The sequence below is a fragment of the Lethenteron reissneri genome, chromosome 20 (assembly GCF_015708825.2).
Source record: "Lethenteron reissneri isolate LAM-NWPU_2019-01 chromosome 20, ASM1570882v1, whole genome shotgun sequence".
Lineage (NCBI taxonomy): Eukaryota > Metazoa > Chordata > Hyperoartia > Petromyzontiformes > Petromyzontidae > Lethenteron > Lethenteron reissneri.
Window position 1 is genome coordinate 8893263 of NC_083798.1, and position 18624 is coordinate 8911886.

General features: G+C 52.2%; 1 protein-coding gene across 1 annotated transcript in view; it reads right to left on the minus strand.

Annotated features, from left to right (window-relative positions):
• LOC133344504 (triple functional domain protein-like) overlaps positions 1-18624 on the minus strand; it is a 90615-nt gene that overhangs the window by 34143 nt on the left and 37848 nt on the right. The window contains exons 18-35 of the mRNA XM_061554482.1: positions 18403-18621; positions 17720-17869; positions 17116-17230; positions 16802-16917; positions 14635-14757; positions 14270-14452; positions 13501-13688; positions 12415-12481; positions 11892-12001; positions 11484-11553; positions 11296-11385; positions 10906-10998; positions 10310-10421; positions 9505-9704; positions 7695-7796; positions 6765-6901; positions 6101-6203; positions 5444-5693 (exon numbers count right to left, since the gene is read on the minus strand). Of these exons, the coding sequence (XP_061410466.1) occupies positions 5444-5693; positions 6101-6203; positions 6765-6901; positions 7695-7796; positions 9505-9704; positions 10310-10421; positions 10906-10998; positions 11296-11385; positions 11484-11553; positions 11892-12001; positions 12415-12481; positions 13501-13688; positions 14270-14452; positions 14635-14757; positions 16802-16917; positions 17116-17230; positions 17720-17869; positions 18403-18621 (2428 nt within the window). The remainder of the gene's footprint in view (positions 1-5443; positions 5694-6100; positions 6204-6764; positions 6902-7694; positions 7797-9504; positions 9705-10309; positions 10422-10905; positions 10999-11295; positions 11386-11483; positions 11554-11891; positions 12002-12414; positions 12482-13500; positions 13689-14269; positions 14453-14634; positions 14758-16801; positions 16918-17115; positions 17231-17719; positions 17870-18402; positions 18622-18624) is intronic.

Below are 18624 nucleotides of genomic sequence, written 5' to 3' on the forward strand. Positions count from 1 at the left end.
ACACTACAGGTCACAACAACCACAGCCACACTGCAGGTCACAACACCCACCACCACACTGCAGGGCACAGCAACCACCACCACACTGCAGGTCACATCAACCACCACAACACTGCAGGTCACAACAACCACCACCACACTGCAGGTCACAACACCCACCACCACACTGCAGGGCACAGCAACCACCACCACACTGCAGGTCACATCAACCACCACAACACTGCAGGTCACAACAACCACCACAACACTGCAGGTTACAACAACCACCACCACACTGCAGGTCACAGCAACCACCATCACACTGCAGGTCACAACAACCACCACAACACTACAGGTCACAACAACCACAGCAACACTGCAGGTCACAACAACCACCACCACACTGCAGGGCACAGCAACCACCACAACACTGCAGGTCACAGCAACCACCACAACACTGCAGGTCACAACAACCACCACAACACTGCAGGTCACAACAACCACCACAACACTGCAGGTCACAACAACCACCACCACACTGCAGGTCACAACAACCACCACAACACTGCAGGTCACAGCCACCACCACCACACTGCAGGTCACAACAACCACCACCACACTGCAGGTCACAGCCACCACCACAACACTGCAGGCCACAACAACCACCACCACACTGCAGGTCACAACAACCACCACAACACTGCAGGTCACAGCCACCACCACCACACTGCAGGTCACAACAACCACCACCACACTGCAGGTCACAGCCACCACCACAACACTGCAGGTCACAACAACCACCACCACACTGCAGGTCACAACAACCACCACCACACTGCAGGTCACAGCCACCACCACAACACTGCAGGCCACAACAACCACCACCACACTGCAGGTCACAACAACCACCACCACACTGCAGGTCACATCAACCACCACCACACTGCAGGTCACAACAACCACCACCACACTGCAGGTCACAACAACCACCATCACACTGCAGGTCACATCAACCACCACCACACTGCAGGTCACAACAACCACCACAACACTGCAGGTCACAACAACCACCACAACACTGCAGGTCGCAGCCACCACCACAACACTGCAGGTCGCAGCCACCACCACACTGCAGGTCACAGCCACCACCACAACACTGCAGGTCACAACAACCACCACAACACTGCAGGTCACAACAACCACCACAACACTGCAGGTAACAACAACCACCACAACACTGCAGGTCACAACAACCACCACAACACTGCAGGTCACAACAACCACCACCACACTGCAGGTCACAACAACAACCACCACAACACTGCAGGTCACAACAACCACCACAACACTACAGGTCACAACCACCACCACAACACTGCAGGTCACAACCACCACCACCACACTGCAGGTCACAACAACCACCACCACACTGCAGGTCACAACCACCACCACCACACTGCAGGTCACAACCACCACCACAACACTACAGGTCACAACAACAACCACCACAACACTGCAGGTCACAACAACAACCACCACAACACTGCAGGTCACAACAACCACCACAACACTGCAGGTCACAACAACCACCACAACACTGCAGGTCACAACAACCACCACCACACTGCAGGTCACAACAACCACCACAACACTGCAGGTAACAACAACCACCACAACACTGCAGGTCACAACAACCACCACAACACTGCAGGTCACAACAACCACCACCACAACACTGCAGGTCACAACAACCACCACCACACTGCAGGTGACGACACTTCTCTCTCTGCTTCCTCTCTCGAACCGCTCCACTCTCGAATTCCCTGTCAATGTCTCTTTACCAAGTTTCCATAATACCCTGACTCAATTTATGATACGTGTTAATATTACAACTGTATATGTGTTATTAATCATTTTTGTGCACCGTTTGCGATGTCTTCTTTAACGTGGTTGCTTTTCATCTGATTTATTGTAGTACTCAAGTTTTCATGTTGTTGCTTTTCTCATTTTGGTGACACAAGCTCCCTCTAGGAAAATGAGAATCTCTTATGGTCTCTCGAATTCTCACCTGGACAAACAAAATCAACTGAAATGTGTTAAGAGAAAGCAATTGCTCTCTTTGTTTACAAACAAATGTGGTTTGTAACAAGACACGCAGGTGTGCAGCAGGGGTGGAAGATGGCAGCCTTCACGCGGCCCACGCTGTTAAGTGAGTACTCATGACGAATGCCATCAAAGTGGCGACTGAACATCGATCTCCTCGTCTCCAGAACAACAACACGAGCCACGCCAATGGCCCCTCTTCAGGGCCAAACAACGCGCGCCAGATAGGTCCTGGGACAAGGAGCCTCCAAACGAACATCGAGAGACTCTCCCGGCAAAGTGCGAGTATCTCTTGAACGTAATGAAAACGTGTAACATTGATGTGCTGACACTCCAAAAGATCCACGTCTTGGATGTCCTACATGGCAGTCCCTATCACATCCCAGGATACCTCACGACGAGCCATTACCACCAGAAATATGGCTTGGCCATATATGTGAAGAACACATCAAAGAGTTCTACGCCTTCTCACCAATTAAAAAAGAAACCACCTACACCAAAGAATGAAGATAGGGGGACTGCAATGTGTAAAAGCCAATTATAAAAAATGGCCAAAAGGCAGTGCACCCAAGTGCACCAATCCTAGCCCTATACGTTGGTGACTTTAACAGCCACCATACTATATTGGGCTATGCAGTAGATCAGGCTGACGGCAAATACCTCACTGACTAGATGCCTGCCGAAGATCTGCACTTGGTTTTCGATCCCATGCACTCTGCTCACTGGCAACGTGATTACAACCCAGCACTCACCATCGTTTCCAAATATCAAAGTGGGAGCACACTTCACTCATACTCCCAAGCTTCCCCAAAAGTCAACAGAGGCCTATCATCACCCACATCGGCATCGAAATCCCCGCGATTGTGTCAAAACGATTATCAAGATGGAACCTGGCCAAAGCTGACTGGGACCACGACAAGGAGGTCATAGAAAGAGTGGCGAGTAGAATTCCCGTGACACCGGAATGTTATCACCGTTTTGTTGGCCTCCTTACTGCAGCTGCTAAGAAGAGCATTCCCCGAGGCTTCCGGAAAAAATCCACTACCTGCTAGACAAAAGAGACTCAGGACCTGCTCCGACAGTACAACCAGTCGGGCAGCCCACAGGTTGTTAGAGTCTTTAGACTCAGCCAGACGTCAGCGGTGGATTGAGTGCGTTGAAGGCCCTGGACTTCACAAACTCCAGCCGCCGTGCCTGGGCCCTACTACGACATCTGGGTACTGCTAACCCAACAGAATACCGGACCGCAAGAGTCCTGCCTAACTCTATAGCCTCCAAACTAGTGAAGAACACAAAAGGACCGCTCGATATGAACATCAAGCGAGAGATCTATCGCAAATTACACCAGACATTGGCCTCAATTTCTTCACAAGACCCCACTGCCATCAGCAGAGGAAGTGAGGGAAGGGTCTGGCTGAAATTAAGAAAGGTAAGGCTGCTGGCAGAGATTGTATCCCCCCAGAATTCCTCTATCACTTCAGTCCTCAGGGACACCTGATGGCTAGCAAACCTGTACACCAAAACCATGAAAACCAGATGCATCTCAATAGCATGGCAGGAGGCAATGGTCATTGCAAAACCCAAACCGGGCAAGCCAACCAATGACGCGGGAAGCTATAGGCCGATATCACTCCTGTGCACGACCTAGAAACTCGTGGAATTCATCATCCTCTGGAGAATTATCCCCCTTGTCGAGTCAGTGATCCCTGAAGACCAAGCGGGATTCCGGCCTGGACGTAGCTCCTGTGACCAAGTTTTGGTGATGCACAATAAGGTCGGATTTAAGAAGAAATCCAAGACTGGTGCAGTCTTTGTGGACTTGTCATCGGCCTATGGCACAGTCTGGATCAAGGGCTTGATGTTGAAGCTCGCAAGGACCATTCCTTGCCTCAAACAATATGCCTAATATGGAAAATGCTGAGCAATAGGCGACTGCGTGTCTATGTAGGTGACAAAACCAGCTCACTCCGGTTCCTCAACTGTGGATTACCACAAGATTCGGTACCCGCGCCAATGCTCTTCAATGTCTCTATGAGAGAAATTGCCACCAACCGGGTCACATACATTTGTTAATGCGGATTACCTTGCCCTGGCAAGCCAAGCACCCACTTTAAATGACATGGAATCTACTCTGAACCAAACACCATGGGGGAATATTTTTGGAAATGGGAGGCTGAAGCAAAGCAAAGTCCCCACAAAATAACAGTCACTGCATTACGTCTTGATAATAGGAGCACCAAGCACACTCTAAAAGTTACTGACCTTCTGCGGCAACACTGTGCGACACGACCCCACTTCAAACTAACTTGGAGTGAAGCTGGACCATACGCGAACCTTCCATGACCACCTTAAAAAGGTAGCTGCCAAGACCAAAACACGGGTCAACCTGGTCCAGAAACTCGCAAGCACAAACTGGGGAGCATCAGCACAAGTGCTACGGACATCAACGATGGCCTTTGTGTACTCTGTAGCCGAGTACTGTGCACCAGTATGGACCAGAAGTATCCACACTCGACTTGTTGATGTCCAACTAAACACTGCAATGCCATGTATCACTGGAAGCCTCAAGTCAACCCCAACACCGTGGCTGTCCGTGCTATCACACATCTCTCCCCCACCCATCCATCACAATGCTGCAACACTCCAGGAAGTCCTGCAAATCGAAGAAAACAGTCGCCTTCCCATTCATCAGGACCTCAATAACCATGCGCTTAACCTTCAACAATGTGAATTCAACCCCAATGAAGCTTTGAGAGATAATTGGAGTTCAAAAGAATTCACAAGCAAACACCTTGTGAAAGAACCAACGCAGACAATCCCTGGATTTGATATTCTACAAAGCTCATGGTCCACCCTAAACCGCATCTGCATGAACCATGGCAGATGCGGATACCTGATGCACCAATGGAAAATTAAAAACTCTCCGGTGTACGACTGTGGTCATCCAGAACAGACCATACAACAACATATAATGACGCAATGCCCGATCCACAAATATGAAGGAGACATAACACAGTGATACACTACTCCGCTGCTCCTGATGTGGTTGTCTGTCTTGACCACCAGCCGCACGACAACAAGAAGGTGTGCAGCATTGCATGTAGAAAAGCACTCAGCCTTAACCAAACCAACAGCTAAAAAGAACGGAACGTGCCTACTTTGTCATTTACAAACTCAAAAAGATGAGAAAATGTGTTCTAGATAAGGCCACAAAACGTGGCCTGGAGAAGGCCACTTTTTTTGCGTGCAAACAATGCACACCTTTTGTGCGTTTGCAGCCCGCATTAATATGCCCATCGCGATGGGCGAGTTCGTCATTTACACATTTGAGATAAACATGGTTTCTATCGGCGGGAACCCACCGCCCTTGCTGGAGGAGGAGAGGCCGTCCATGTCGAGGCTGCTACGCGAGGGTGGCAGGCTCAGCGCGGCGCAGGGCACGAGGCCCTCGGATGACGTGCTGCCCTCGCCGGCGCGCACCAGGCACCAGTCTGCACGTTCGCGTCCTCGTTCCAGCACCTCCACCACCTGGCCCTTGCGCAGGCTCAGCTCCCCCGAGCTGGCCGCAGAGAAGTCCTGCGATGCCACCGTCATCTCGCAGCCACCCGACAGCTGGCGGGGGGACAGCAGGTAAACGGACGTGCGTCAAATACAGCTGCAAGTGAAGTTACCGGACAGAATCGACAGGGCTCCGGCTTCGCGAGGCTTGCGTGAATGTGTGTGCACACGTACGCATGTGTGAGTGCAGCTGGTTCATGTGTGGTGTTGGTGGTAGGTGAGTGCTGTGAAAGGTTTGGAGGGTGCGAGTGGTTGTTGACTGGAGCAGTCTGGGGTGGTGTGTCATGCTGCGTGTGGGTGGCTGGTGAGTGATTTGGTTGGTGAGTAGTTGGTGAGTGCAGGTGACTGGTTAGTGATGTGGATGGTGGAGGTGGTTGGCGAGTGGTTGATGAGTGGTGGGTTGGTGTTGCGTGTGTTTGGCCGGTAAAAGCGGCGGTGATTTGTCGATGAGGCAGTAGTACCCGGTCGCTGTCCACGGTGAGCTGGGAGTTGCGGGACGTGAGAGAGGCGGTGTCTGGCTGGCTGCTGCTCTCTCCGAGGCTGTCTGCGTCCTCTCCACCCTCCCTGCACCCAGCACAGAGAAAATAGCATCACACAGAGCACAGGGAGCACAGCACCGAGCCCGGCACAGCACTCGCAGCAGGTGCAGCATGTTCAGTGAGCACAGCATGTGCAGCACGTGCAGCATGTACAGCCTGTGCAGCACGTGTAGCCTTGGCTGCAAGTGCAGCCTGCGCCACATGTGCAGCATGTGCAGCTGGCGCAGCTGCTGCTGTTGCCACTGTACAATCTGCGGCTACTGTTGTCCATCCTGCTGCTTTTGGTGTTGCTGTGTTTGCTGCTGCTGCACGACCCGCCCGGCCTCCAGCAAGCGGTTGGTACAGAATGGCAATCTGTGAGCATCACAGCATCTGTACTCACCAGTAAACATTCACCATCACGTTACATTCCCACTCCTAATTCACCATTTCCCTTTGTGGACAACGGAGACCAGGTGGAAGGAGGGCTTACGCAATGCCCTGCAACCAGGTCACGCGCGCAGTTGCACTCGAAGAGAGTCGAGTGACTGTTAACCAAGGCTGTGTAAACCTCAAATCTAAATACAACCGTTGCACATCGCCTCACCTGGAGCGGTGCTTGGCCCCAGGAGTACGTGGCACCTGGATGGGCTCTTTGAGCGGCCCCTTCAGGTGCAACGTGCGTTCCTGGATCGCCTCGTGGATGCGCTTCACCCACTCCTGCTTTGTGTCCAGATTGGACGCCTGTACGCGCACGCAACCAATTACCTTCGCACAACACCACTGCCACCACCGCCACCACCCATCTACCGCACAACGGCGGTGACACGGCACAACGGCGGTGACACGGCACAGCGGTGTCGTGCTCGCCGCTTGTTGCAGAGGTTGTGGTTTAAATCTGGAGGGCTGCCCTCGTTGACAAGTGCGGCCTGTGTAATAACCGTAGAATACGACGAGCCGTCTGCTTCACAATGGACGTTAAAGATCGAGTGAAACACAGAAACCGTAGCTCCTTACTGTCAAAACTTCGCAGGATCCTCCTGAAAAAAGATGATCTTGAAAGTCCATGAGGCTTTAGTCGCAACCTTACCCTCGTACGAGTTGCTATTTCCACACGACAGAGGAAGGCTACAACCCCAGCCGCCACCACCAGCGCATAACCTTCACGTAACCACCACACAACCGCCATCAGTAGAGTGGCTTGCAATTTTGGTGAAGGATTTACTCAGCCAATCACTCCTCAGGGATAGATAAAACGAGTACCACTTTGTGGGGAAGTGAACAGTGCTTGTCCTATGGATAGGCTCACTGCCACCATAGGAATATGGAATAGCCACTGGTCCAGGGCAGTAAACGGGAGATGAGCACTGCTCATTTTGAGCAAAAACTTGGACGTGATTTGATTGAACAGAGTAATGGCTGCGAGTGTTGCTACACGACACAAAAATAACCACCACACAACGAACGTCACAAACCCACCCCCACCGCCACTTTCGTGACTCCACAAAAGCGGCGGTTTGGCCGCCAGGGAACTCACCCGCATGACGAGGCGGTTGTCTGACGTGGGGGTGCGGCCGACCCACAGCGCGAACTTACAGGGGTCCCCCTCCACGTGCTCCGACACCCCCAACTCCGACGTCTGTGGGGGGGCGAGGAGAAGGATGGAGGAAGGGAGGAGGGTGGGGGGAGGAGGGAGGAAGGGGGGAGGAGGAGCCACAAACGCGCACGCTTTATTCAGTGCAATATTCACCCGGATAATCCCTTGAGATGGAACGCCTCGCTTGCAAGGGTGTGCAGGGTGTCGGCTGACACACAGCAAACACGAATTGACACTTGTACAAACATACACACAGGTATACACTCATACACCCCCGCACCTCCGATTAGGATGGTGGTGCAAAAGAAGTTCAACACACACACACAAAGTTCCCTGATATCCTTAACAGACTGTTGGGGCAAGTGCTACTAGTGAGCAGCTGAGAAGGCACCACGCCCGGCCACCTTTGTCTCCCCTGTGGTGATATTTACACACCGCACCAGGTACTCATTTGAGGTTGAGTCGACCTAGGGGAGGTCCAGGACCAGCTCTGGTGTTGCCCTTGAGCAGGAATCGAACTTGGGTCGTCGTGTTCGTAACACAGCACGCTAACCGCTACACTACCGCTCCCCACAAGGAATGGTATACATACCACTATGCTTCACCACACTATACAGTACACCCCTCGCAACACCACAGTTAACCCCACAACACTATACACCAGTTTATACATCACTTACCACTGGCTGAGTTGACACTCATACATATGTTGTGGAGTAGCCTCATGGAGTCATGGGATAGTGGGATGACATCATGTGACGGGGATTGTAAGGGGGTACACTTAAGGGGGACCCCGTGATGTAAGGGGGGTCGTTGTGGGAGCCCGGGCTGTGAAGCGGCTAAGAGAGGTCTCTCTCGCTCGTGAACGGACGGAGTTGACTGAACCCCCGTCCCGGGTTTCGACGAGTGGGAGAGCCGTCGAGATAGCCGAGGGTAATGCTCGAGGAAGTCCGTGAGAGCCGGCTAGGGAGAAGTGGGGTGCTGCTCTCGCTCGGTCGGGCGGTGATGGCTCAACCCCTGTCCCGACTCGGGTGGGAAAGCCCAAGGGAATAGCCGAGGCTAGGGACAAGAGTAGAGCCGAGGTCCAAGGGAAGGGCCGAGTGTAGTGTGCACTGGTGTGAGTTAGTGTGATTATTAACAGTGTTAATAAACCGGCATAAGCCCGTCCAAGAAACTCCGAGTCTGCATGGTTCTACACCTCAACACATACACACATAAACACTCACACATATTTAAAAAACATGTTGAAATGCATACAGCTATTTTAAATCTAGAAATTATGCAGTTTGCATTCATACAATGAATACAGAATTAAGTGGTACACATGGCTGGTTTGTATAGAATGCACTCGCTCTGTGATGGTTGCAGACGTTGAGTGGTGAGCGAGTTTTTATCACAGAATTAAATCAGCTGGGACTGGCGGCACGAGTTGGTGGGTCTGGGAGATGGTTCCATGCTGAAGCAGCTCTGAGCGAGGGTGTGCCTGTGCGGGTTTGATCTCTAGGGACGGTTAAACTTTTGTGCCTGTGGGACCGTAGAGCATTTTTTTTCTTGAGTAAAATGAGAGGTGTTGAGTTAAGAGTGGGGGGGGGGGGGAATTAGATGCAGATGTCTGTAGATAACGGACGCCCACACATCACGGAGGTAAGGGACCCCTCCAATTAGCAAGGTTGGCTACGCGGTGCGAAACAAGTTCAACATACATACATACAAGTAAGCGGCACGAATCAGAGAGGGGTGCGTCACCCACAGGAATCTTGTGCTTGTAGAGGTACTTGCTCCTGCCCGAGGAGTCCTTCTGCTCCTTGCTGAAGAGCAGGGCCATGTCGAAGAGGAAGAGGTGCCTCTCCCGGACCTTGCGCAGCAGAGAACGCGAGTCCCACACCTGGAACGTCTCCTGCAGCAGCAGCTCCCCCTGAGCGGCCACACTCTCCTCCAGACCCGTGCACACTCCGCCCACACGAGCAGGCACACCGATATTAGACACAAAGACCACTTGTCGCCTCGGTAGACTGCTGGGGGCAAGTGCTGTTCGTGAGCACCGATGAAAGTCCAGCACAGAACACGAGGGGGTTGTGCGACCAGAACCACGCCTGGCCTGCCTTTGTCTCCCCAGTGCGGATGTTTACACACCGCGCCAGGCACTCATTTAAGGCAGAGTCGACCTAGGGGAGGCTCACGACTGGTTCAGATATATGGCACTAATGTTGGTCGTGAGCAGGAATCGAACTTGAGTCGCCGAGTTTGTAGTGCAGTGCGCTAACCCACTGCACCACCGCTCCCCCCACAAAGATACAATAACACACATTCACACACATTCCCATCCAGGCACCAAAATTACAAAAGCGATAACACACAATACAGCATGATCATGAAGCAAGCAGACATCAGAGCAAAAATAACAAAACAGAAATCAGTGCAAAAACAACAAAAGAGATTGAAAGCTGTGCACAAATATAAACAATATCACAAGAAACAAATGTCCTGGAACAAAAGTTGGCTTGGACAAATGACTAAAAAATAAAAAGGGAAAGTCCACTGACTCTGCGGCCTACCTTCCAGCATGCTGAGATGCATGGCGTCATTGGCTTTCTTTGGGACGCTCAGCATCACCTCGAGGCCCTCCTTAATCTCGCCCGTGCCCTCCTCACAGCACGTCAGTAGCTCCTGGTGGGGACAGGCACGCACGCGCCTGCAGTGAGAACACGGAGGTGCCTCCACTCCACGTGCACGCGCATCTGCGTCTGCGCGTGGAAGCAATTTCAAGTCAGTCAGCGCATAACACCGGGGTCTTTCCCGTCACCTCATGGCGGCGAGCCTTCCACTCTTCATGTGATAACTTAAAAGTGCACCTACCTGGCGCAAGCCCTGGGGTGATGTCAATGCTGATTCGTGGCTAATGGTGGCTGCTGCTGCTGCTGTTGTTGTGTGCGTGCGTAAATAAGCAATCGTGTGGGGAGCGTCGGTGTAGAGGTTAGCGCACGGTGCTATGAACGCAGCAACCCGAGTTCGATTCCGCGCTCACAGCTAACATCGGTGATGAAATATGAACGTATTTCCTAGTAGCTGTTTCAGTGTGTAAAACATCAGCACTGGGGAGACACAGTCGCCTGTCTTTGTCTGCACGCGTGTGAGGCCATGTGGGCTGCACCTTCAGCAACAGCTGGTACTTAGTGATGCGCTGCACGGGCTTGATGAGCTGCGAGGAGATGGAGTTTGCAAGACTGTGCTTCTGCTGGATCTCCTGCGCACACGGGGGGAGAGCGCCACCGGGACGTCATTTGGAAAAGGTAGGCCTTTGTGCATGCCAGGGTCACAAACCAAATGCAAACATTTTTGAAAAATTACACCAAAAACTACTTGAACACGCAGCAACTATTGGCTTCAACTATGATACCCTCCCGAAAAACAGTCATGGGTAAACAATCAAAGTAATAACCTTTCGTATTAGCGGACTAGAGCTTTGCTCCGACGCACGCAGAAGCAAACGAGCTTTCTGCTCCGTCGCTTCCTAAATTCAACAAACTACAGGAACCCTCACATCAAAGAAGGTGCCCCCGTGCTCCAAGATGAGCTGGCTTGAGTCGGGCTTGTTCTTGCAGTAAGCCACATACATCTGGAACCTGTCCGCCTGCGCGTGAGAGAGGGAAGGGAGAGCGGCGCGTGAGAAGGTGTCGAGAAGCAGGCGTGCTGCAGGCGACAAGAGAGAGGAGGAGAGCGCAGCCTCACCCAGGTGACGAAGCAGTGGCCCACGTCCTCCGGCAGCTGCTCGTACTTCTCCAGCTCTTTCAGGAAAATGCTGCGGGGAGGGGAGGGGAGCGACACGACCCCGTCACCCTCAGCGTGACGCGCGCCTGCCAGCGTTCCATTTCTTTACAAGACACACGCATGGCGCCCTCGACAAAAGGAGCACCGCTCTGCTTAGGAGGTCAACAGTAGTTGTCCGACGGAGAGATTCTCCCTCGCTAAAGGAATAATGGGAATGTGTGTGTGTAAGTTGAACTTCTTTTGTACGTAGCCAACCGTGCTAATGAAGCAGTTCTTATCATGTGGAATGTTGAGTTTCCACCGCTGGCTCTGCAGGGCTGTAAAGAGGCCTCCAAACACAGAGGGAGGTGTGGGAGAGGGGGGACGAACTTGTTGTGGAAGTCGTAGATGTCGCGGATGTTGCCGAACACGAGCTGCTCCTTGTTGACGATTCCCGGTGGAATCTCCTCGATGCCGCTCGTCATCTCCCACAGGTACGTCTGCACCACCACGCAGTGCCATCACAACACAGTGCTACCACCACCATATCACAACACACTGCTGCCACCACTGCCACCTCACAACACACTACTACCACTACCTCGAAACACCATCACACCACACTACCACTATCACCTCACAACACACTACCACCACTACCACCTCGCAACACACTACTACCTCGCAACACCATCACAACACACTATCACCACTGCTACCTCAGAACACACTAACACCACCACCACCACCACGCACTGCTTTCATGATGCAACGCAGTTTCTCTCAAGACTGTGCTGAACGCTCCAAACGAGAGTAACGCTCACGAAAGCTTCACAGTGAGGACACCCAATAGTGAACGAGGGAAGCGCAGGTGAAACGGGCAACCGCGTGCGGTGGACGCTGTGGGCAACACCTCGATGCACTGGTGAAGGTCTCGCACGTAGGCCTTCTCCGTCTGCAGCAGCTCCGCCATGATGAACCTGAAGGCAACGCCGGCAGCCACCACCACATCAGCATCAGCAGATTGGATCGTGAAGACAACATGTCAGATAATGCGCCAATTATTGACTTCCTTCTAATCAGTTCTTGGACCTGTCTGGTGGAAAAAGTGCTGATGGAAGCCACTGCTGTCATGTCCAAGATTCACTCGAGTAACTCACTCTCTGACGGCCAGTCTCCTCCTTATCACTCTTCTATAGCTACTACCATGGTTACTGTTTCTGTGAACTTCACTCATGATGAGGAATCGGTCTATCAGACGGACTGCTTCGTCTCATCCACACTGTTTAACCGCCACAATGCAGGTTACAACAACCCACTCATTTACACACTCATGCACTCATCCACCACACTGCAGGTCACAACAACCCACTCATTTACACACTCATCCACTCATCCACCACAATGCAGGTTACAACAACCCACTCATTTACACACTCATCCAATCATCCACCACAACGCAGGTTACAACAACCCACTCATTTACACACTCATCCACTCATCCGCCACAATGCAGGTTACAACAACCCACTCATTTACACACTCATCCAATCATCCACCACACTGCAGGTCACAACAACCCACTCATTTACACACTCATCCACTCATCCGCCACAATACAGGTTACAACAACCCACTCATTTACACACTCATCCAATCATCCACCACAATGCAGGTTACACCACTTCCCTTTCGGTTTCCTTTGTATTCTTTCATTTTGGAATTCCCTCCCACCGTCTCCTTTCCCAGTACCTATTTATAACCTTGCTCAATTGAAGAAAATGTAAAAATAAATGTGTATCTATTACAACTTTAACGATGCAGTATGTTGCTGGCCGCTTGACGTTTCGGGCCTGTGCTCATCCCTGCCTGCACTCGCACTCAACATCCACCCACCAGGGCTCTGCGCATCATTCGCGGCCCAAGAGGCGGCTGTTCAGTTAAACGCCGAGCACCCCGGGTCCCTGCAGCATTGTGCGGAGGTGGCGAGAGACTCAACTCTTTCCGTCTCGCCGATTTCCTCTTCTCCTCGTTGAGCTCGTGACTGGCGTCTCGCAGCTTGACCTCTGGCCCCGTGAGGCATGCTGGGCTGCTCTCTGGCCGCAGGCTCTGATTGGCCGGTTCAGGCTTACCCCCCGACTCGGCCAACCCCAATGGGACTGTGTCAAGCTGCAGATCGCGATCGTTCTATACGCGGCGAGTTCCCGAGGGCCACACGGACAGAAACAAACGGACATGACTAAGATTAACGGTTAGGGCAGAAATCGGTATCAGGTTCACAAGTTGTTTGGTTTGTGATTAGTCGCCTAGACGATGGCTCGGGCAGGTTTGGGTTACGACCGACCATCGCTCCGTCGACAGTTATCATCGTAGATGACATAGAATAATCATTAGCGTTGACAGTATCTCATGAGCAGTCAGGCTTGCTTGAACCAATACCGGAAAATTTCAAGATGTTTGTTAGGCAAGGATCTTCTCTGTAATGTATGGGTCATATTTAAATATAAAACTATATAATACACAACATTAAATTATCATGAGCATTGTTGTGGAATATAGGAAGTCAGCATGGCTGATACTTCACAAAAAATACTTTAATTTAAAAATGCGGAGGAACAGATGTGGGACAGGGGGCGTCTTTTCTGCCTATTTATTTAGCTATGCAAATTAGGCCATTGCCAGCGACGACGCATCCGAGCCATCCCCAGCAGCAGCGGCAAGCGTGGTGTATTCCGCCGATGCTGCGGATCACACGGACGAGGCCACACCTGTGGCGGGAGGCCCAGTGCAGCCTCCAAGGCGGCCCGGTGCTTGTGGGCGCGGCAGGAGAAGTCGCGGTAGCGTTTGTCGACGGCCGTGACCCACTGGCGGAAGTCGACGGCGTGAGCGTGCCCCTTGGCCAGGAAAGACTCTGCTAGCCGCACCAGCAGCACCACCTTCTCACGCACCTCCTGCACCGAGCAGCAGCAGCAGCAGTTTTACACGCACGCACGGTGCATATGCCCACGAATGTGAGCACGCGCACGCCGATGTGCGTGAGTGCGCGCGCGTGTGTATGTGGTAGTGCACGTGTGCTATTGTACGTGTGCTAGTGTGCGCGCGTGTGCCAGTGGGCGTGCGTGTGTGTGTGTGCCTTGGCTGAGGACGAGAAGCTGTCGTGCTCCTGCAGCAGGGCACGGCTCTCGTCGGGCGTCTGCCCAGTGCACGAGTGCGTGGAGAGGTAGAACTCCCCCGTGTCGTGGATCCAGCTCAGCACCTGCGGGGTTCACACACACACACACACACGCACACCCATATGAAGGCAAATATCCCCCGTATAGCCTTCACAGACTGTTGGGGCAAGTACTGTTAGCGAGCACCTAAAAAGGTCGGCACAGCACACAAGGGGGTGGGTGGTCAATACCACGCTCGGCCGTCTCTTTCATGGCGATGTTTACACACTGCATTAGGTACTCATTTGAGGTTGAGTCGACCTAGGGGAGGTCCACGACCAGCTCTGTTGTTGGCCGTGAGCGGGAATCGAACTCGGGTCGCCATGTTCGTGGCGGAGCACGCTCACCGCTACACTACAGCTCCTCACAAGAAATAATATAATAACCACTACGCTCCACCACACTCTACAGTACACAGCTCTCTTAATACCACAGTACACCCCACTATACTACACACCAGTTCACATATCACTTGCCACTGGTGTAAGCCATGGCAATAAATCGACCCAGATACAAACACAAAGATCCCCCGTGTGGCCCTGAACAGTGCTGTTCGCCATCAGTATGCACGAGAGGTTGGTGTGGACAGAATCGCGCCCGGCCGCCTTTGTCTCCCCAAGCACACACGCACAGACACACGCACAGGGACCGGGCGATACGCTCTACTCTCTTGTGTGCTGTTGGCTGGCCGTCTACGTGCAATTCCAGTGTCCGTGTGTTTCCTTCTATTTATCCAGAAAAGCCTCAGGGAGTCTCAGCGCTTCTTCAGGAGGTTGCTGTGTTGAGATGTTTGGCCAATGCCACACACAAAGCAGTGGCGGCTCGTCAATAGAGGGCGCAGGGGCGCCGCCCCCATCAATATTCAAGAAATATACATATGCAAAATTTATATAAAAATACATAAATAAAATATTTTTTTCATACGATGTGCCGGCTGGTAGTAAGAAAAGCATCAGCATTTAATAAAAACTGGCTTTAATCGGTCAACTATTTTCTATGTTTTTCAATGTGTTTCATGCGGGGCGCCGGACAAATGGATGTCTATGTGAGACTTTACATTTTCGGACAGCATGTGACCTGAAGCTGGTCTCTAATTGGTTTCTTAAAGATTCTCCTCGGGGCGCAAGTCGTTGCGTCCCTGGCCAATCAGAATTGGATACATGTTATTTTATCCAATCTGATTGGTTCTCGTCACCTGTCATTCAAATTTACGCTGTAGGCCACTACTGCGAGTGCGAAGGCGACACCACTTTGACACTTGCTAGGCTGATCAAATTTTTTGTGTAAACAATGGCAGCAGTTCATCCAAATTCTGTAATTTATTTACAAAAAAAACACTTTCACAAGGCTTTCGCTGGAAGAAATAAAAAAGATAAAGGATCTCAGACCGGACCAACCCGATTTACAAATCCAGCAGCAGGCCAGTGACAGAGGACGAAGCTACACACGAAGCTTCACCCGCGCTTGTTATGAGAAACGGAGGTGGCTGGCTGGATGTGATGTTAGCAATTCTCTTTTTTGTTTTCCCTGTCTTTTATTTCAAAGTGTCGGCACTGAAGTTTTGTGGACAACGACGGGGGTAAGAGACCTCAAACATCTCTCTGACAAATGCAAACGTCATGAAAGTAGCCGCAGCTATATTGATAATAGCATGAAACTAACGTTTTTATGTTCAAGTAGGAAACATGCTTTTTGGTACTTTGGTCTGAAATGTATATAAAAGAGAAACATTTATGTTCAAGTAGGAAACATGCTTTTTGGTACTTTGGTCTGAAATGTATATAAAAGAGAAACATTTATGTTCAAGTAGGAAACATGCTTTTTGGTACTTCTTTTGGTCTGAAATGTAAATAAAGATCATCAAAATTTATATTCAAGTAGTCAAAATGGTTTTTGGTACTGCTTTATATTTATTTGCCCCCCTCAATAAAATAAAAAAAATGCGCCCCCCCAAAAATAAATATCACCAGCCGCCACTGACACAAAGAAAAAACACTCAAAGATGGACATTTAGAATGTGTTGTTGTACTGCCACCTAGCGGCGTGTAACGTCTGTGTACGTCTCCAGCTCTGCGTGCGCGGTCGCACCTGCTTGGCGCTGCGCTCGAACAGCACGTACTGCTGACACTGCTCCAGGCGGCGCTTTCGGACCGTCCAGTGATGCAGGACGCGGTTCTCTCTCTGCAGCAGCTCCCCCAGGATCACTAAACACGGCCCACAAACCCCCACGCGCGGCACGCACATCTTTGAGGGCAGGGCGCACGTGCTGCAGCACACGCAAAAGGTGCGGGGGAAATTTGGGATGAGCGCAAAGAACGCCGACGGCGCCACCTCGTGGCAACAAATACAAAACACCGGGTTCACGCGGCGGGGTTCAGAGGCAACCCGTACAGAGTGCTGACCTTTGACCTGCTGCTCAGGGCCGCGGGCGGGGCTGAGGAAGCCGGGCTGCGTCACGCTGTTCCTGTGGATGCACTTGAGGAAGACCTCGGCGTTGCGCCGCGCGAGCGTGCAGGCCTGCCAGGGCCAGAGGGTTGTTACCCCCACCCCCCTCGACTCCACCATCACAACCCCCACCCCCCCTCGACTCCACCATCACAACCCCCACCCCCCCTCGACTCCACCATCACAACCCACACCCCCCCTCGACTCCACCATCACAACCCCCACCCCCCCTCGACTCCACCATCACAACCCCCACCCCCCCTCGACTCCACCATCACAACCCCCACCCCCCCTCGACTCCACCATCACAACCCCCCCCCTCGACTCCACCATCACAACCCCCACCCCCCCTCGACTCCACCATCACAACCCCCACCCCCTCTCGACTCCACCATCACAACCCCCAACAGCCATCGACTCCACCATCACAACCCCCAACAGCCATCGACTGCACCATCACAACTGTCATCCTCTCGGACTCCACCGTTACAATCCCCACATCATAGCAGCTTTCACAAACACAGCCTCCACAATAACAGCCTCCACCCAAACCTCTGCTACCTTGAGGAAGGCCTCCTTCTGCTCCAGGTGCTTGTGAATGATGGGCTCCACGTGATCGTTCTCGGCGCCAGGGCCCAGTTTGTCCGAGCCCCCGCACCAGTCCTCCTCGCGCTTGTACTCCTGCTCCAGGCTGTCCAGCACGGAGCACACCTGGCGAGACAAACACCGCGGTTGACCTACGCAGGGCCGAGCTGACGCTCAACTTTGGGCTGTGTACAGCCTTTACAGCCGGGCCACCTCCTCGCATTGCTCGTTTTGTTGTTTTAACAAGACCAGTCTAGTGACCTGCAGTGTGGTGGTTGAACACAGTGTGGACGGGACGAAACGGTCAGTGTGGTAGAACCGAATCCTCAACATGGAGGGAGGAATAGATGAGTCAAGTTCACAGGCAGAGTAACCGTGGTAGTAGAAGTGATAGAAGAATACTCTTAGGTTTTTTCAGTAAAGTCACGTAGGTAAAAAATAAATAAAAAAATACTAATAGAAATTAAATAATTATTATTTCTATTTTTATTATTATTTATTTTTATGTTTTACCTACGTGGCTTTACCGAAAAAACCTAAGAGTATGAATTCTTGCAGTCACGAAAGCTTCAAATCTAAAATTGATAGAAGAGTGGTGATCAAGGGAGGGATTGCGGTGAATCGTGTTCAAGCGGGACGGTGTGAGCGTGCACGCTCACCTGCTGCGAGGTCTTGTAGAAAGCGACCGAGGCCGTGACGAGCTTGAGGCGGTCCTCCACCCTCAGCAGCAGCCGCTGCCAGTGCTGGGCGACCATCTCCGCGCACGAGCGCACGGCGTCCGTGGCGTAGTGGCCCGAGCCGAGCAGGGCGGCGGCCCGCTGCTGCACGCGCAGCGCGCTCTGGTGCGTCTGCTGCAGGGAGCGGTCGGGAAACAGCGACTG